Genomic DNA, 21202 nt, shown 5'->3' with positions numbered 1-21202 from the left:
TCCTGTCCAGAGAATCTACAGGAAAAAAAAGATGGCAGCACTGTGAGGACTAGTTAATTTCACTTGCATTATGATCGCCTTTCAATCCATTGTAGTTCCATATTTAACAGTTTTCATATAACAATAGTGCTGTCATTTCCTTCTATTTGATATTTATTCCTTCTCAAAGTGCTTCCAAACTAGGATTTCTTAAGGCTGAATTTTTTTCAAGGATGGAGGGTAGTAAATTAGAAATGTTTGCAAACATTTCTAACTTTTAAGATGCTCCAATACAATATATCATAATTGGTGAATTACTATAATAGGTGAATTACTCTGACTGCACTCATCCAGGTGCCATCTAAAATTTTCAAATTTGAGATCAGGAAAAACAGATCTGTAATTATTTTTTAACCTATCAAAACTTAAGGCAAAATTAAGGATTAAATAGGAAGCAGGAAAAAAAAATGCATTTTCAGGAGATGCTGAAATAGGTTTCATTTTTACATCCTTGATTTTGCCTCAAATTTAAAATTCCCAACATTGTAGGTTTTACCATAACTGAGAACAGCTTTCAGATGCATTACACACTGTAGTCCGCAAGCAAACTAAACTGCATTTTGTGCTGCGGTGGTTCTTTCTTCTATAAATTGCTTCAAGATCATCTCCTGCAGGTGTACATAGACTGCTTTGCTCGCTAAGTTCTAGCACAGTCAAGTTTCTGTATGGTCACTTGTTACACTTGTCTGGTATTGAATCAAAGGAAAAGCAGCAGGGATGTGCTGCAAAAAAAAATACTAAAATGGTGACAAAAGTAAACCTCTGGAAGAAACCTACCGGTCCCATCACACATTGAATTCATCTTACATCTCTAATTCTCAAGAATATTTAAATTATTCTGAAATCCATTTTTGGGGTGGGGGTGGAGGGACATTACAGCCCTCACGCAAGCTGATAAGGAAGAAAATCTCAAAGGAGGGAAAAAATGTAAACATGTTTTTTTCTTTAAAATGTTTTTACATTCACTCCAGCACTTAGCAAGCTAAGTCCCTCCCAGTGCTCAGCAAGCTGTAGATCTAAAGTAGTGTGTTAAACTGACTGTGCTGGCTGGTGTCTATTCATTAATCCATCTATTAATGCATCCTGCTTTAAATTTCAGTAACTTGCTTCATTATTGTAAATAAGGATTCATAATAAACCAAAACTAAGCCATTTGTATTCAAAACACAGACACCTGTATTCTAAATTAAATACAATGGCTTCCAGTCAAGATTCAAAAGTTGTATATGAGAGCAGCATAAAGCAATTATTAAACAATAAAAAGTGCTAGGATGTTGCACAGGGCTAAGATGTTTCCTTGCTGCTTTTCAGTTTTCAGTTTCTTCAGGAACATGGTGAACAGGTCCATGGTTCTCACTGTGACAGGTCAGTTGTTCCAACATTTGGGGGCTAAAGCACAAAATGGTCTTTTCTGCGACTTGCAGCCCTTCAGCGATGGCACTCCTAGTCAGCCTGAGGAACTAGACTTCTGTGCCGAAGTAGGAACACGAGGCCTAACACTGGTCAAGTGGAATGCTGGAACATTCCCCTTGGAAGGCCTGTCGGTCAACGCCAGGATTTTGACGCAGGGGTGAGCTACAAACAGAAGCCAGAATAGAGTATAAAGGATACTGGAAACCATAAGTGTTTTGCTATAATATTCACGATATTAAAATGGAGAAACTGGTGAATTTAATGAACATGTAATGTATTTATTTATTAGCCTATAACTTAAAGAAAAACAGAAGCATGGTAGTTCTTTGTAAATTCTGATTTCTTGCTTCGTTTTATAACTCTGAAGTAAGCAGTTGTTAATCTTGGCCTCACCATGACTGTCAGAACCATATGCTTCTTCTTCACACAGTCAGGCCCATAGTGCCCACAGCAGAGTCTGCACCATTTGTAGCACTGATGCAGCTCTCACTGATAAAACAAAGATCACAGGTGATCAGCATTTAACAGGGGTAGCCTCAATTTGACACTAGGCTGGACCTACGTCCATCCTACCCTAGGGGGTGCTGGGCCAGTGCTGCAGTACCATTTGGGGACTCCCAGTGACAGCGGGGTAATGACACAGCCCAGACTCAAGCTGGCAATGTCAGGGCCCTGCTCCAAAAAAGGACCTTTCCTGGTTGATTAGCGCAGATAAGCTCATTGTTATCAATTTATCCAATTAAACCTTCAACTATGCAGGGTGTTTTACAAACATAGTCATTGAAAGCAAATCTAGACAATATACATTTGCTGCCCTTTCTAGGTGTAATAAACTTTACTTTTCAATAACATGTGAAACTTACTTAGTATATATAATATATATATATGAATTTTAGTGAATTGCCTTGTTTAGGGGAAAAAATAATTTATGTTCTAATTCTGGTTTCTCATTTTGCTGTTATTAACACATTTAATGCTGTATAAAGCAATCAATCAGCATAGATGCAGACAGTGCTATTGAAGGAAAGGGGAAAAATACTGACCTGTATAGTTAAAATGTAAATCAAATCCCACAGCACCTTAGAACTGTGTATTCCACTAATACCTGTAGAGGAAATCTTGTCTGCTGCAACCTGGAGATTGAAACTATCCAGCTAGTTGCAAAAAATGAATGTTTGATCAGTGACTTTTGCACATTGAACACTGACCTATAACCACATAATTGGTTACAAAAAGGTCCAACAGCAATCCAGATGTATTATTCTTTTCTTTTAGTATTCTTACATGTTTTACACATTTGCTACAGTACATTACATGTTAAAAGACCACTTAGATTATTAGAGAGACAGAGGCTTCATTATCTCCATGGGGAAATTGCCCCCTGTTGATAATAAAGAATCTCACTTTTTTTTTTTAAATAGTGCAGATATTTTGCTTTAACCATGAAGAAACTGTCTTTATCAATAAACAAAGAGTGAAACTAAAAGAACAAAACATTGCAGTTACAAAAAAAAATTAAAAGTGGCAAACTTCATATTAAGAGTTTCGGACTATGCTCTACACACAGTATCAAAAAAATCTTTAAGTATAATAGAGACAGAGCTGGAAAATGCACTTTAAAAAGACACCTGCTACCCATCTAGACTGCTGTTTTGGGTCAAATGTTATAACTGAAAGGGGGTGGACACTGGTGTAGTACAGCCTGGCGGAGCAGAGGATACAACTTCTGGGCCATATTCCCTGAGATTTAATCAGCTCTCTGTTCAAAATTTACGGCCATTTTTGTGCCTCTCTCCCCTCCACAACTCTTCTCTCCGCTTCATCACCACTGCAGCAAAAAGCAATTTTAACATTAACTCCACACTTCCACCCTGGGATGCGACTGCTAAATTATCTGTCGGAGCGGCCCTGATCAAAGCTGGAAAAACACAGGCACGCTGCAAAGAGTAAATAAGTAGACAGGAACCCCCACCCAATGGCAAAAATGATTAAAAGGAATACATTTTTTTTGCCCCAAATCAAACCTTCATAATCTCCAACCACTATCACTTTAACAATAATTAAAAGATCAATCACTTAACGTATCACATTCCTATCATATGTGGAAAAAATGTTTTAAACACCAAAATCTCACAAAACCTTGTGGTTAAAAAATGACCCATCAGACTTGGATTATGTCTTTCAAGATTTCTGTCTGAAGGATGGAATGATAAAAAGAGCTTACTGTTTAAATTCTGTTTCTAAAAAAACGTAAAACAAAGCCATCTTTCTGACAAATACCAGTAGTGACTGAAACTGCAGAGGCTGTAAGAGTAACATTTTAAACCATCAGATGTTTCATTAAGTGTGACTCCCCATTGTGTTAACAACAAACATACATCTTGGAAGGTAAAGGCATAGGGCACATTAATCGACCTGGTCCTGTTGAACTATAAATGAAAATTACACAAAAAATAAAAGGATAAATGCTATAGTTAATCAACATACCAAGTCCCAGTTTGGGACTTAAAGTTACAGAATCATTCTTCCTCTGTCAAAATGTAAGTGGTTAATTTGAGGACTTCACAGATCACACTAAAGCTGAACTCTAATTAAGGCAGCTAGGAAAAGAGCAGAAATAAATAGCTTGGAAACTGCACTAAAACTCTATGTAACTAACAGTGCGGTCAGAAGTAAAATTAAAATGTAATGAATTGTAGTTACCTCTAGGGAAGCAAAGAAAGAAATAGGCATGCAGAAGACGAAAATATCTTCGTTTAAAATAAACCATGTGCATTTACCATAAATATTAGACTCAATTCGAATCATCCTTTGAAATCTGCACATATATTTATTATGCATTCCTTTTATTAATACATCATCATTTACGCAGGGAAAAACTGAGACCATTCATACATGAAGCACAACAAAAGCAATTTGTCCTTCTTATTGCTTCTATTTCTATTATTTCATCATTATTTAACAACAATAAACAATAAAAATGGAATTCTGAAACAATACATACATTCTATAATGATTTTCATCCCAAACAGCTTCACAGATAGAAGGGGAACCACTTCATCCACCACATCGACCCACAGAACATACTGCGAGGTTTTGTCAGGTCTGGTCCAGAGGGAAGAGTGCAACCTACTGCTCCACCAGCTTAAAACAGCACCCTAGCTTCCCTTTGAGCTCCCCACTCCTGCCAGTGACTTGATCAGAGGAGATCAAGGTAGAAAGTAGCAGCAAAGCTACAGTCACAAATCTTTTTCCAGTCATTGTGGATTATTGCACTGTGAAAGAGAAGAAATGCCTGTATCACCATCCCTAACAGAAAACCTAGGGATTGGTCCTTAGCTCAGAAGTTGGTTTCTAATACTGGTTGAGCAAGCCATTACCACAACTATGGCATCTCCCAATACCCCATATACAACAGCCACAGGCAAAGCACTGTGCTAAAGATAAGAAATAGGATGTAAATTAGGAGCCATTAGTAGCAATCAAAAGGACCTTCTTGCAGATAAGAGAACACAGGAATCCACACACGCGGGCATGCAGCCTGAAGCCTGAAGCTACAGACAAAGGCTTCGTTCAGACAGGGGGCAGAGCCATGTCTACCACATCTCACATACCCTAACTCAGAACTAATTTGGGTCAGAATGTGTTCTGCAGGGGGACAGTCTCTTTGAAAAGAACTTTTAGCTGGGGCTTGTGGACAGGCAAGTTACTCTACCACTACCGAGCACACAAGGCCGGGCTAGAATGTATCAAGAGATTGAAAGTTTGTTTTAGTCTGCATGTTTTAAGATGTTAGACTAAGACAATATATATGCAATAAGACTTCATAACATGCAACAGGACTAGTATGTAACAAGTAAATCACGTGAGTCGAATTCAGCTTGTGACATATTTTTTACAAATGTATCCAGTTCAAAAGATCTTTTGTTTACAGTTACTGTAATAATTACATTTACTGTTACTCACATTTAGACCTTTTAACTTTTTAAGAATAAGAATCAAAAACGGTGAAAATGTCACATTTATGTGAATGCTGCACAGGCCTATGGAGAGCTACACAGAGCTTTAATGGAGGTAAAAGCAATGTGCCCCCCCCAACAAAACTAAAACCTAAAAAGCAGTTTGTCAAAGGTGGAAGTCTGGGAAGTGCTGTTGGTATTGAGCACCTGCAGGGCACAGTGCAAGTCTGTGGGGAGTCAACTTTGGCACTCAGTCAACTACATACGATACCCCTACTAAAGGACATTTCACTTTAGGATGCTGCTAGCTCAGAAGAAAAATGACATATTTTGTTTCACCTAAGGATTTTTTTTAAACCAGGAAACACAGGATTTATGCAATAAATCCCCAAGCACCTGAGTCACTGAATCAGTAGCAAGCAGGCTCACTCAGTGTTTTCCTCTTTCTGTCCTACAGCACACTCCCCAGAACCAAACAGCACACAGCTGCTCTCTCCTCTCACTCCCAGCTCTTTAGATACTTCAAGCGTGAAGCTGCAACAATTACATTTGTAAGGGGCTTTCTTTTTCCACCAGCTTTCTAAATTAAAACACGCATTGTGCAATCACTCTTTTCTCCTTTCAGCTTCTCCATAACTAGGCCTTTTTATTCTCCACAAAGCTCCACAGACTCATTTGCTAGAGCTGTAACATTAAAAAATAAAAAAAGGTTTTGCTTCATATAAACATATTCAGAGGTATCTACAGTGAAATTACTTCAATCTTTGTACAGTTTGTGCTACCCACTTTTTTTTAAAAAAAAAGACCAGAGATGGTCAGGATTCTTTGTTTGAACCTACTAAATTCAACACATTCACAATATTGCAACTACAGCTTTATCACATCTTTGCCTTTTTTAATCAGAATGGGGAGCCTGACAAAATCCAAAGGCTAGTTTTAAGGATACCACACTGAAACGCAGCACGCATTCTTAAAAAGAGCAAACTCTGAAGAGACTAAAAGCACTTTTCCCTATAACCCACCTGCTTAACTAAATAGCAATCATGACAAACACATGACTTGCAGGAGAACAAGAGGGCCTCCAGAAACAACTACAACTATGTAGTATCCCATTTTTCCCCAACCTGACATACTGTAGTATCTCTTTTTTATGCAACTATGTTTGTGTGGAGTCACACCTTTCTATGAATGTGGTCTTACTTGGCACAGTTATTGTTTCTGCTGGTAATCTGAGTGCTCAAGAAAGGCTGCTTAAATGGATTAAATTTTGATTAATCAAAGGCATGATATGCACTAAATAACTGCATTGCTAAAGCCACAGTCATTTTCACTTATGACTTGTGCCAAATGTGCAAGACACAACAAAGGATTTCACACCAGAGTGGCTTGTGCACCTTCATGTTAAGAACCAAGTGTCCACTCTGTCACAGACAACTGATACTACCCACAGCAGTGGAACGAATCAGTCACGTACTTGGTTGCAAGTAAAAGTTTCTACACAATCAGCACAGAATTGGTTTGACTAACTGTTAAATGGCAGGTAAGCTAAGAGCTATTCTCCACTTCCCAAAAAAAGGCTTTTCAAATAGCAAAAAGCAAACAGCTAACTATATATGTATTTCATTTGCATTTTTATCCTACAAAAAATGACATCTTAGGAAAAAGCAATGGCTGAAAAATGAAGGGCAGAACGGGGTGGTCATTTATTACACATATATCAAAAGGTATGTCAGCTATATGGTTCACAGCAGAAAATGGAATGGGTAAAGAAGACCAATAACTTATCCAAGATTCTCATCTCTGTGATGTGAATCCTTCCTTATAACACATAATACTCAATCAGCTCCATCCAGAGATGGAGAAATGTCTTGCGACAGAAAATAAACTGCAGACCCAGTACATAATTAGAATAAGTCCCATACCTCTTGTACCAAACTGGGTATTCACGCATCCCAGGGCAGAGATGAATACAGTGAACAGGGATGCAGCAAGTGTTCCTTCTCTTTCATTCCTTTCCCTGCCACAGGCCCGAGGAAAGTGATTTGTTTAAAAGCGATGGGTTTATAGGTTAGCTGACACCTCCATTCCTAGGAATTTTAATTAACTTCTCCCATCGTCAATATGTTAAAAGAAGCAGTTCCATTATCTGGGGGCAGCAGTCTGTTTCAGGGCTTGCTATTTCAGCCATCAAATTGGAGAATTAATGACGTGGATAATCGTCTCTAATTCCAAAATTTGCATTGAAGAGAGTCTGAAGGGAAAGGGGGCACCGGGGCTTAATAAATCGGCTGAGCGGATAAAAAAAGCCCCAAACCTTAAATTGCCAGGTATTGGTGATCGAAAATCCAGGTTAAGTGTCAGTGAGGCCAGAGGAGATGGGTAATAAGGGCTGTTTTTGTCCTGTAGGAAAATAAGTATTTATGTCTTGATGTATAAGGCATTATGTCAGGCAGGAGAGGTATTCCAGCATGCATGTGTTAGCACATGAAGGGTGTTACATGCCAGCACATATGTGGATGTCAACATGCCTGAGAAATCAAAGCCTCAGCTCCACTTCCAGTCCAGCTGGATTTTAGGTCACTTTAATTTCCTGAATACATCGTACAGTACTGTATTTCGTATCACTTCATTGAGATATCCATCTTAGTATAATTTTATTACACATGATTAAAAAAAAGAATTTAAACAAAAGAGCTACTCATGTGAACTAAAGTATCTGTAGCTGATAACTACAAAGAAGATTCAATTTTAAATGGCTTATGTAAAAGGATTCAGCAAGTACCTGGAAGACTTTAGAAACTCCTGTCTAATCTGGATAGAGAAAACATGTAACTGTCGACTACCTGCTAGCGTATCATACTTCACTCTCCATTCTCTGTCCATGGTGGAATTAAGGATTGCCCAGTGTTAGGTTTCTTTTCAGAGCCATGAAACCAAATTCTACCACTTACCCTGGACAGATCAACCTCAAAATCTCAATGCTTTTAAACCTCAGGAACCAGTGGAACATGCAGCTCAATTCTACACATCATTTACCTTCATCAGAACATCAGAAGACCCATCCTGCTGCATGAACTATGCAATACAATGTCCTGGTCAAGCTGTTCTCATTACTCACAGAAGCTTGACATTTTTTGGTAACTGTTCCTGAACCTTCAGCCAGGCACATTCTTGCTGTCAATAGGACTGAAATAACCATTGGTGTTCTATGAAACAAAAATGTATTGCCACTATTGCCAGTTCATCTGTTACACCATGGACAGAGCATGACCCACCTTTCTGCATTCAAAAAAGAACCGATTTTGTTCTCCTTTGAAGTCTTCTTCAGCTTTCTCTTATGAATGTTAGTAATTAAGTCTCCCCATAGATTTTGTAAAAGGAATTCACTGTACTGTGACAGGACTACCAAGACACCTCTTTGAAGACAAGTCAGTCATTAGGCTCATGCATAGTATCCAGAGGTTCACTAGACTTCATTCAGGTTACCCCAGAAACTCGTTTATATATCTTGCAAAAGGCATGCTTGATGCAACAATACTGACTTTTTTTAAAAAACGGAGCTTGCTTTGATAGGAATATTTGTGCAAACTTGAGCTTAAGAGTTTCCATTGAAGAGTTTACTTTGCTTGTCCACCACAAAGCAGATAGTTCATTGCCATGTGTTCAACAGTCCGCAGAAACACTAAATCTTCAGCAATATCAGATTACAATATTCCTTTCTAGAAAGACACCAAAAGTGGCAGAAATTAATTCTGTGACACAATGCTCATTACAGTCATTTTCCCTATGTGAGTGGTGGCACCAATCAAGACTGAAGCTAAGTGTTAGAGCACCTGTTGTAACACATCTTCCCCAGGACACAAACATTGAAAGCATGGCTACAGGGTTTTATCAGGCACATTGCCAGGTATATGATGGCTGTCATGGGGCTAAAAATCACAGAAACCTTTTCTGGGAGGCAGATTGACCCATGTGTTCATGCTCGATTAAGAGCTCTGCAAGCAAGTGTTTTTTACAGCTAGCCAAATAAGTTAAATCAATACAAAGGCAACAGTAAATCAGAGTTAATCTGTATGTTTTACAACATAGAGGCACAGAAGAAAAATAACAAAAGGCGATTGTGTTCGCTGTGTAAGCACAGAGAAACGGTATCACATTCGCCACTACCTGCATTAAAAAAGCACTATTTGACCCCACAGTCAAGTACGGCAGTAAATTGAGGACTCCCTAGTACAGATCTGGCCACCTGTGTTGGTATCCAGTGACTCTGCACTTTTCTGGGCATTTCCTCTCTGCATCTGTAGCAAGACTGTCGTGATTTAAACCATCAGGCCTTTTGATAAGGTAGGTAAACGCAAGTTTTTAAATGGATTTTATTTGCATGACCAAAACATTTTGCATAGCAAAGCAATGTTGAGTCATTTTATTCGCATAAGTCTTTTGGGATCTCCAGTAGCAAATGTTCCAAAACCAGCACTTTCATTGAAATAGAAAGTTAAACACGTCTCACACTTTACTTATTCAAGAAGCACTAATCACTTACAATACTTCATATTGACTTTTTCACCAGAGGAAATAAGGCCTCTAAATAACATATTGGGAGAAATGCCTCAGAGATTAAGAATCCATCAAAGCTAGGTCAGACACTTCCTACATTTATTAAAAATAAACTTTTACATGCCTACACTTTTAACAAGAGTGTACTCAAAAGTTTTTTTAAGAACAATAAATGCCCTTCATCTTACCAATAAACATGTGTTTCGGATTTAAATTATTTCTTTGCACAGCTGACCTGAAAACAAATCCACCCAGAAAATAAGAAATGAACACATCCCCTACCTTTGTGAAGGACTGATCGCTACAGACCACACCCGGTCAAGGGTGGGAATTGTGTGTAAACACTCTCCAAGCCTGTTTGATGACAATGACCAAACCTAATGGAGAGGAAAAAAAAACATTTGCAGCTCAACTAATAATTTTCACTCCTGTTTAATATGTTAGGAGGGGTTAAACAGGTATTAACAGTACCACAAGTTTCACATCAGGAAACATAGTTTAATTATCCTAAATGAGATTGCATTCCCATCTTTAAATGAAAAAAACACTACGATATCAAAATGGAATGGTAAACCAAATTATTGAATAGACCATTACTGCAAATAAAAATAAGTCTGACATGATATTTTGTACAGGTATGAAGAACAAGAAAACTGATACTTAATTTATTCAGTTTCTGGTAAAGTAAGATACCTGGACATTACACAGGCAAACAACTGACTTTAAGTGTCAACGTTGTGAAAAGCAATGGTTTTAAATCGTTAAAATTACTTCCCAGGTGAGAGACTCTCATGAACCACACTGACAGTATACAGGATGCGTAATTGAAGAATTAATCCAGAATCAGAATCACAGAATACATTCTGTTGCTACAGGCCGGACCTACCCGAGCAGTTCTGTCTCTGGAACCACTGACGATGACCCCACCCCTGCTGTCGACACAGTTCACCTCCTGGTTGTGAGCACAGTACTCCACACTGAAAGAGCTTCTTCTCTGATGGAGAATGATCTTTCCATCCCTAACAAAAAAAAAAAGATTGTTTGATTTTCAGCTTTGTTAATGGAAAACATCAAATTGAAAACCGAAGCACTATCTGATAGTTCTTCAGAGTTGAATCCTAAAGCTGTCATTGACACCCCAAGCAATACCCAGCTTGACAGCCAGAGTGAGACTTAGAGCACAAGAGAAGGAGTCACGTGATTTAGTCTGTCCCACCATCTTGCTTCCTGTGTTGTCTTGGAAACAGCAGTGAAACAGCGGACCATGTTTTGCTGTGGTTACACACTAAAACTGTTCCCAGGCACAAATTAGATTAAACACCTTGGAAACATTAGAAAATCACTTGCAGCTGCCAATGATAAGCTAGACGAGAGTACCAGAGCAACCAGATTACTTAGGAAGGTGGCTCTGTTAATGTTATTAACACCTTTTTTTATACTGACTGTTAAAGTTATGTTTTACAGCACAATGGCTGTAGTAATAATGAAAACACACTCACAAAAAGTTTCTAGTATTGCTGGATCAGCCAGCTTTTAAGAAGCAGGTGTGTCGTAGGCAGCTTCAATGCATTTGAAGAAATCTAAAAAGAAACAGTAATCCAATGTGCAATTCAACAGTAAAAGGGCACTAGCATTCAATAAAAATGGAATGCAGCCTTCACGTCAAGATTAAATCGAGTGATCAGAAGTATATTTCATATCTTCTGTAGTTAAGGAGGTCTTAGGTAGGATCTTGGCCTTCCTGATAGTAGAGGAGGGGAACTAAGTACAGGAATTAAAAGCATGATTAAAATTCTCATCATTGTCAGTGCATGAGCAAACATGATGAGGCGAGAACATTTTTGAATAATTTCAATTTCAGAAGCACTCTCTGGTGAAAGACACGATAACTTCATTCTTAATGACGAGTTTCAAAGTTTGCTGATGGACAGCAAAAACTGCGAGCTGTCAGCTTGAAGGTGGATGTTGACAACAAAAACACATTCATGAAAAAACAAACTATTATCTCATGTCATTTGGGGAAATGGTGTGTCTGGAGACTGAAAAAGCAGAGAGGAGCTAACAGCTGTTCAATTAGGTAACATACAAAGTGACAGTCTTCTGAAACAATTTGCACAATCACAAGACAGTACCCTCCAGCACTGATAAGGTGCGAGTCGGTAAGAACAAATCTGCACACGTCCTCCTGGTGTCCAGAGAACACAGCCAAGGGTTTCCGCTGAAGTCCCCCTCCATCTGCTCGTAGCTGGTACGCTCCGATATCAGCGGCCTGCGACAGATACAGCACACTGCTGTCTAGCTGTAGCCATGGCAACAAGCTAAGAAGGAACACAACCATAGAATGGAAGTCACAGACATACCACATTTTTTTTGTGAACAAATCTGTCTAAGTATAACAAGGTGTTTCTCTACACATCTATTAAACATCAGTTCTTGTGCTCTTTCTGCTCATTTAAAACACATTTAAATCCACTTATGAAACTAATAAGTGTATTATGCAGAAACACTGCTTATACAGCTTTGGATGACTGGCAGCACATTTTGGGAAGCACAAGAAAGTTTTAACTTTGAACTGATTATTGATGATGGCCACAGAAAACATAACTTGATTCTCATGGACGATTACACTCATACAAATATACAGTTTTTGCTGACAACAACAATGAACTATTATTCATTCTACCAGCTGTGCTGTAAATAACAAATAAAAACCCATTATCATCTCCGTAGAAACATTTTTCAACTAGTTTCACACCACTATGGTCACAGTGATTTGGGAAAACGGAAAAAGGACAAAGGTAAATGCTGTAAATAAGTAAATGACTGAGGTCAGGAAAAATGATGACGGGGGGGACAAGTACAGCTTATACATACATCTACCATTACTCTAACAAGTGCCTGAGACCATATCCACCCGTAAACTCGATCAGCTTTAACCTGCTCCGACCACTTAACTGTGTCGACTCACTTGAACTTCCACTTCAGGACAGTCTCCCTGCGGCATCGCCCTCTACACCAATTCTGAGAGACCTTCACTCTGTCCTTTAGGGGGATTCTGGGAAACCTGAAAAAAAACAACAACTTTTACACTAAAACTGTCACGTCAAATTTCATAGTATGAATTGTGTTTTCAGATGTTTAAGCTAAACATTTAAATCACTATAACAGATAATTAGAAATTATGAAACCACTGTAAACTATTGTCATTTATACAAGACAGAACAATTCATAGTTCTGGGTCACTAATACTTATATATTATTAAACTTAATACTGTTTTGCCTATAATTTTTGTCCTTTAAATAGTTTCCAATCACATTCCACTTGATAAGCAATTAAACTCAATAACATTTTTGTATTCCCCTCAGTTTGGAACCACAAGATGTTTTAAGAACTGATTTTGACCTATGATTTTTGTACTACACAAAGAGAATGAGGTTACTCATTTTCTGAAACACTTCAGGCTCAGCAAGGAACACATTCATTTACATCCAAAAATATGATAAGGCTGGAGTTTCATTTAATATTTTTTGCAGATATGGTATGACAACATTACGTATGGTGCCAAATCTTTTCGGGCAAGGAAAAAGGGCTATTAATGCAATGCAATTATCAAAATACCTAGGATGTTTTACTAGTGTTGTAATATTGAAGATGTTTTTTTTTCTATCTAAAAAAATCCTGAATAAGGTTCTATAGGTTAGACCAATAGGTCTAAGATACAACAGCAAAAACAAAAGACAAGAAGAGTGGTCTTCACTCTAATTGGATTTTTTTCCAATTTTAAATATGATCTGCTCAACATAAAAACAACTGTCCATTTTTTTAACTTTTAAATCAGATATGGCATCCTCCCTCATTTAATACAGTTTTACTTCTACATGTGTACAATTCAATAAGATGAACAAATTCAACTACAAATATTTTGGCATTCTTGGGGGAAGATTTATTTAATGGGGAGAAAGTGCATCCTTAAGTTACAATCAGATATTTTAATGTTGCTGTCTGGATTGGCTGGGTTTGGGGATATTGTAGCAGGTCATTCTAAGTGTTCAAATCATACTATGCTGTTTTATACAGCAGCTTTCTAATATCCTTATTTTGCAGAACATTCTAGTTTGCATTAATGTTAATATTTTTGAATGACCCATGATGACAGGCCAGTTTTCATCTATAAAAAATGGTCTTGATATCCCCCTTATTGCAGAATGGCCAATACATAAGTACAGTATGCAGGTAATGGGAAATCACTTAGAAATATTTTTTTCTGACAGAAAGATCAGACTATAACAGATGTTTAGTTACTGCAAATTCGGTGAAGCTCTAGAGACTCTTGCTTAGCTGCATTATTTATTTTCTTTTTATTCATAACACTGATGTCAGTATCTGAACACATATCAGTATTATAATACTAGAATGTTCACTAAATATCAGAAGCAATTATTAGGTGTTCAGCTTGCCAAATCACAATTGCCACAGTTATAAAATCATTTATTGTACGAACAAGTATTTGAATATCAAGGCTGGCAGGTGCACCTTAAGTTCTGGTCAGTTTGGTTTTGGAACCGTTTGGTTGGAGATGGCGAATGACCACAACTACAACAGACAGTAATCTGAGGTTTCCCCATTTCACAAACTTGGCCATTTGGCACACATCTCCACAACAAATGTGAAGTACACATGCTCCTTTCTATGAAAGCTCCCACTCCAACACTCCCCCGCACGCACACACCTGTAAATCATCTTATTTCTAAAGAAAAGACTCTCCTCTCCAACGGCATTTCCATCACTAATCTTCCACATTTTCAAGAGAAAATCTAAAAAGAAACGTAAGTAACTGCTTAAACCATTAAGGACAGCTCTTGCAAAATTAATGCAATATCGGGGGGGGGGAGAAGTTATCATGTAGATGAAAAAAACAGGTTCAGAAACAGATAGATTTTCAATTCACCTCTACATTTATATACAATCCTGCTGCACGCGTATATAATGATCAGGACATTTTGCTCAATTACATCAGACAGCGCCCTCTGAAAATATGAGTACGGATCGATGGCATAACCTTGGTGTAGGTGGGATAAAAGCAATAGAGAAAGAGATCACAAAACAAGAATATTATTTTTTCTACCAATCCTGCAACCCCCTCCCCTCTCCTTCATGCATACACCAAAATGCAGTACATCTTAATAAGCTGTCCTGATCAACACCATGGTGAACAACAACAAAAAATTCAGAAGCTCCATGTCATTTTTGAGTGAAATCTACAAGGAAATTCACCATTCGTAATTCTCATGGAACGGGTTTGATAACCATTCTTTCACTATCAAAGATCAAACCGCAGATCCATAAGCAGCTAAATGTCCACACAATTTTAAACAAGAAATTAACCACATTCAATGCTTATGTCTAATTATATGGAACATAAATAATTTCTAAAATGTTTGTAAAGTACTCCCAAACTTTTAGCGCAGAGTGGGGTTTTGCTAGCACTAGATGTCAGACCTTTTTTTTAAGTAACTCAATCTGAGTGCTGATAATTAAAATGGATACCTGGCCAATCTCAAGTTTTGAAACTAGGCGTTTGATAAAATAAGAACCTGCATTATCAAAAGTGTCACATTCTGTATGAAGGTCTTGCTAAGTGGTCTCGTTTAAGCTTTAAAATTGCTTAAGAAAAGACACTATCAACTTGCATGTCTTGGCTGGGGCTGTCGACAGCTCAAGGTGACAGCACAATAGGTGAAAATCACCGATGTCCACACTGAGGATCTGGATGGGAGTCACCTTGCAGAGGTCTATACTGCACAGCCACATCACAAAGCCTACACGACCTCTGGCAATATTCTACAAGGAAGTGTTTTGGGTTTGTCAAGGAGCTCATCCTGAATAAAGAAAAAAAGCTGGCCCCTCTCCCCTTTTCTGCAGAAAACAAACTTCACAAATTCTGTTAATGCACATATGAATCCCTAGCCTGGCTTCAGGCAGAAGCCAAATTCCATTTCTCCAAGAAACACTTAAGGTGCCTTTCTGCTTGCTTTTTGACACTGCCTTCAGGTCACTTTTCATCTTACTTGTTTTCTTTGTTATTTTTAAATGGCAAATCGTTTCCTTATTTATATCCTTTCCTGAAAGGATATCCACTATCCTGAACAGCTACATGCCACAGTAAAATAGGAGATGAAACTGTGTCCTTTTTCTAACAGACTTGGTGCTACAGGGTTTTAAAGGTTCCAAACACTTAGTTACAAATGAAACCAAAAACTAAAAAAAGTCAGTCCAAATTCGACTAAAACAAAATCAGTCTTGGTTTTAATTTTTCTCCAGAGAAATTCAAAGAAGTCAAGTTCAAACACTGTATCTATAACTTTGTTTCTGTACACTTACAGAAAGGCCACAGATAATATTTCAGTCGGCATTTGGTTCGACTTGCATTTACTTGGTTGCCTTTACCCAAAAGAACCTGCATCACCATGTTCTCACGTCAATGCAAGTGTGCCTGATGTTAAGTGTTGTTTACACAAAACCATCAACATGAGCAACAGATGTTTTTACACAAAGGGTTGTTGGGGTTTGGAACTAGCTACCCAGCCATGGTGTTGACGTCAATACCCTGGATACTTTTAAGAAATGGCTTGAAAAGATCCTCAGATCAATTAGCTAAAATGGTCTGGATAGCCTGAAAGGCCAGCTCATTTCTAACATTTGTTATATTCTCTTGTTAAGAAGCACCTGTACAAAACAAGGAATAGAAAGACAAGGTCATAGACATAGTAGATCTGTCAAGACATCCTTGGTTTATCATAGAACTTGTTTCATCACCCAATGTAACACAATGGCATTTACACACATCAAAATAGATGTCATGACATTTCAACATGACCAGACATTACACACAAAAAAAGGTTTGGTAACGTTTTGAATAGCTTTTTGCACACTGAAGATACACCTGTCAAGGAATCACCTATTATCTAGCTATGTTTATACTTTTGTAAGAAGGGGAGAAAGAGATACACTGACACTAAATATTTTTGCTCTTCACCTGCAAGGGATTCTGTAGGATAGCCTATGCTTTCATTGCAATATGAAAGTGCCTTGAATAAAACACCATACTAAATGGGAAAAAAAAAAACATTTGTTCATGTTCATTCGTTCATGGCCAAAACGTGACCAATTAACGTCTTTCAATACAATTCAAATACATTTAGGAGTACTACTCTGTTGTTACGTTACTTGTTATACACAATTTACTGACCAATGTTTAGAATAATAGGTTATATAGCATTAAAGCCTCCTAAACTCAGAAAGGCATCTCAAAAGATAACAGAGCAACCATGAGCGACGTGCATTCGAGGTGCAGTTGTACATTTGGCAATATACAGCACACATGGACAGTAATAAAATATTATCTTCTTTCTCTCTCGCACCTATCAGTGTGAGCAATTAGAGTAGACTGTTCAAGGGGGAAACTGGTATTTCCCCCTCCATAGAGCACCAATCGGGGCTGCTTCCTGCATCGTTCGGTGAACTTTAAAGTCGAACGGGTTGCAAATGAAGAAAAAAAACACTCTGCCTTTCGTGTGAAGTTCAGTTTGTATGCATTCAGTATCTTTATTGAGATACGTTTACTCTCCCTCTGTATGAGCATCTACAGAAAATAACTATTCGTTATTACAACTAAAAATGTTGGATCGCGAACTTTTTGTACATTAGGTCAGAAAAGCAATAATGTTATAAAATCCTGCAAAACAGCACGTTTCTAGATGTGCATTTATAGCTGTATGCAAATTATACATACAGACGTTTTGGAACCAGATTATTTTAAAAATTAGCCATTTTCAAGACATAAGACCAATTGCATCAAAACAGCATATATTTATTTATTTTTAAATAAAGACACGAAGCGGCATTTACTCGTAACACTGTAATCATCCAGTACGAGAATTACAAGCTACCCTTGTGCCTTGCCGTACAACGATGACGTTCTCGTACGCTGGGACAACAACGTTTGCTGCGCTAACGTCAGAACGTCAAAATAACAGGGTAAGCGCAAAGCGAGACGTGTAGGCCTCGCGTTAAAATTACTAAACACGGATTTAAATATTAAAGAGCACGTCTTACAAGTCTGTTCCTTGTCGAGTTATTCCGGTGTTTATACAGTGTTTTGCAATTCTTCTCCAAACCGCGTCCCTGCTGGTAAAGTGGTAAATCTTCTTGCAAACTTGAGACAAGCTGCTCAGAGACTTGCTGTCTAGATAGGAAAGGATGAGATAGAGGACGTCTTCTGGCAGCTGGAATAAGAATAGCATTTCCAATCAGTTCCAAGATTTATTTCTCCTTTCCACGCTTTGGCTTTCGCTTTCTCTCTACTCGGATGGTGTCTCTGGGCGCTTCTATAGCGAATTTGCACCACTTTGTTCAGTTTATCCATCGTGTTTCACAGCAGCTACTCAGCAACAAGAGCTCGGAGAGGAAGCCATCATATTAACAAACTCACGTGTCACATGGCCTGCGCTCGTCAATCAAGATTAACTTATATAATAAGGGCATCAGCAGCATAGAAACAGACAGTACATCGTATTAATTGTATGATTATTTTGTTTTTGACAAATTGTGGTAGCTACTACGAGGTGACATTGCCCGTCTAATAACAATAACAAAAGTAATAATATCATTTAGTGTTATTATACACACTTATAATAATGATGTATTAATAGTCATACTAACAGTGTTTCCTTGGATAAATACGTGTATATGTGGTGAGTTTAATAAAATTCTGAGCAGTCGATTAAATAAGGGTCATTGTATACCATTTAAATTAACACAAGACAAGGGGTGGAAATGTCAGCAGCAATTTGACTCATTTTGGGTGCTCTCTCCTCCTGTATATAACATCTGGTGTTGAAGATTGAACTAGTACATTTTGCAAACTCTGACTTCCTGGGAATTAATGTTCTGGTATTGAAATGGTCATATACCCAGTTCTGAACCTGGTACTGATCCTGAAACTGCTGTATAGAAAGCACACAATATGATATGTCTGTTAACTACAAAATAAAAGGGTAAGCGCAAATTTGAGTAGAAATTTCAGGCAGCAGTGGTTAGAGTAGTGGTTGGAGAATAGGACTCAAATCCTGGTTGAAAAGCTGATGTTATATCCTTGAACCGAGGTACTTCACTCAGAAAACACCAGTAAAAAGCTTTCTATATAAATGGGTATTCTTTTATTTCATTATTGTAAATGAAAAAAAAATATTCTGAATTGATGGATTTGGTAAAATAAATTGACATCCATCAATATTCACATGATATATCAATATATACAGTATTTCAATATTTGCAGTCATTCATGTTGAATTGATGAAGGCTTTTCAGTAGCAGGCATGTCATTATCATTACTAACAAAGCAACTCAAATTCTCATTTTTGAGGTAAATGTAGTCATGCTTTTAGATTTGTATGTACAAGATTTTATGGAATGACACTCATAGAATTTAAATATATTTAAAAATATCGTTTGAGAATGCTTCAAATTAAAAAATACAGAGGCAGAAGACAACTTTCAGATGTTACATCATTAGAGAGGGGTTGGGGTGTTAACAAAGGGCCCTGCAGAGTACAAGCCACATTATGGCTGAATTTGCAAGCAACTCATAGAACAGGTGATGGACCACTAAAAAACACTTGATTGAAGACATTGTTACTTGAGCAGACATTATTTGAAACAGTTTGACCTTTTTAATTGCAAACTTTTTTTCTACCTTCCTTGAAACCATAAACCTGTGTCGCATGGAGGCTTACTGCCTTTTATTTTCAGAGTTCCCTGTTATTTTAACTGCCAAAAGAGGCCTTAGGTAAGGTGATGGTGTCTTGTGTACTCTGCAGAGAAGGGATTAGAAATGGCAGGGCTGCCTCTCCTGTACAGGAGAGTGGTTTTCCATTGTGAATGGATAAAAAAGCACAGTGCAGATTATGTGGGCATCTTTTCCACATCAAAGAGATGCCGGCAGAGATTAAGGTGGTTGTGAGGGTATAGGAAAACAGTGAGGTGAACAAAGAAATTAAACATTACTGTAGAAAAACAACAGACGGTCAGGTGCTGGAACAGTACTTTTTGAGAAGAAATGTATCCCACCTAAAGCAGCACAATTTCTTGTACTTAAATTTGACAGATTTCTTTACTTAATTTGCAAAAAGACATTTAAACTATGTATTTTTATTATTTATTATTTAGAACTATATACTTTTAGTGGGAGAGAAAAGGCAAAACAATTTGTAAAGAAACACCTCTCAGACAGAGAAGGCTTTCTTGCAAGGTCTTACAGAACCAGATTTAGAATACAAATAAATTGTAGTGAATGTTAAAATTTACATATATAACAAAATCTATCTTCAAATAGTTTTTTGAGCAGCTTCACTGAAACTGCTGCTGAAACAAATATTAGGGGTTTCATTTCAGTTCAACAAATTGTTATATGAAATACATCAACCCTCAAAATAAAGCCAATATGCCAACTAGACCACCATTAACCTGTTGCCTCTACCTTGACATTAAGAAGTCAGACAGACACTGAAGGTATCTTTTGTTATACATTGTCCATCAAGGATCAAGACATAGTTCCTTTAAAAGAGAACAAAAAAGAACGTATTGATACAACCCAGTCAAACATACATTCTTAGAAACTATGCATGGACTAGCTGTATTTTTATTTCATTTCTGATCAGACAAGATGAGATTCACCAAATGCTTCATGCACTCAATCTTTCTTGTATGTGGGGAAAAAATAAAACTCTTCATTCTGAAGAAGATGATTTACATTGTTTCCTCAACATTGCCCTGATGGGAACTTGAAAACAGTGAAAAACCCATAGAAAATGTGTTATGGTACTTGTACAAACCTTCTGCACTTTTAAGTCCACCGTTCTTTTGAACAGGTAAACCAGACATTATTTTGGAATTTCCTATTTAAATTAAGATATGTAGGGTAGTGAAGTAATAGGCTCTTCCTATTGCTTCCTTTCAGTAGATTATTTCATATCTGATTTTAACTGTTGGAACTCCTTTTACTTTTCAGTCTTGAGTGCTGGAAAGAGGAGGCCAATTTCATTGCAAGTAGAGATGGCAAATAACTTTGTACAGTGTTGCACACGGTGGTCATGGGTTAAAAAAATTAAGAAATTGCTAAGAATGTTCGCCATTATTGTTTATTGGTTTTATTCTGGTCTTTCGCTTGGCCTGT

The 21202-nt window shown here is 37.6% G+C and overlaps 1 protein-coding gene across 1 annotated transcript in view; it reads right to left on the bottom strand.

Moving 5' to 3' along the window:
• fbxw4 (F-box and WD repeat domain containing 4) overlaps positions 1-18469 on the bottom strand; it is a 53465-nt gene extending 34996 nt beyond the window's left edge. Inside the window, exons 1-5 of the mRNA XM_088635659.1 lie at positions 18085-18469; positions 12937-13032; positions 12101-12286; positions 10855-10987; positions 10251-10345 (exon numbers count right to left, since the gene is read on the bottom strand). Of these exons, the coding sequence (XP_088491785.1) occupies positions 10251-10345; positions 10855-10987; positions 12101-12286; positions 12937-13032; positions 18085-18272 (698 nt within the window). The 5' untranslated portion in view covers positions 18273-18469. The remainder of the gene's footprint in view (positions 1-10250; positions 10346-10854; positions 10988-12100; positions 12287-12936; positions 13033-18084) is intronic.
• Between the last annotated feature and the right edge of the window lie 2733 nt (positions 18470-21202).

The sequence above is a fragment of the Lepisosteus platostomus genome, chromosome 6 (assembly GCF_059453375.1).
Source record: "Lepisosteus platostomus isolate fLepPlt1 chromosome 6, fLepPlt1.hap1, whole genome shotgun sequence".
NCBI classification, from domain to species: domain Eukaryota; kingdom Metazoa; phylum Chordata; class Actinopteri; order Semionotiformes; family Lepisosteidae; genus Lepisosteus; species Lepisosteus platostomus.
The sequence above is the reverse complement of the archived record's forward strand: the minus strand, read 5'-3'. Positions and strand labels throughout refer to the sequence as shown.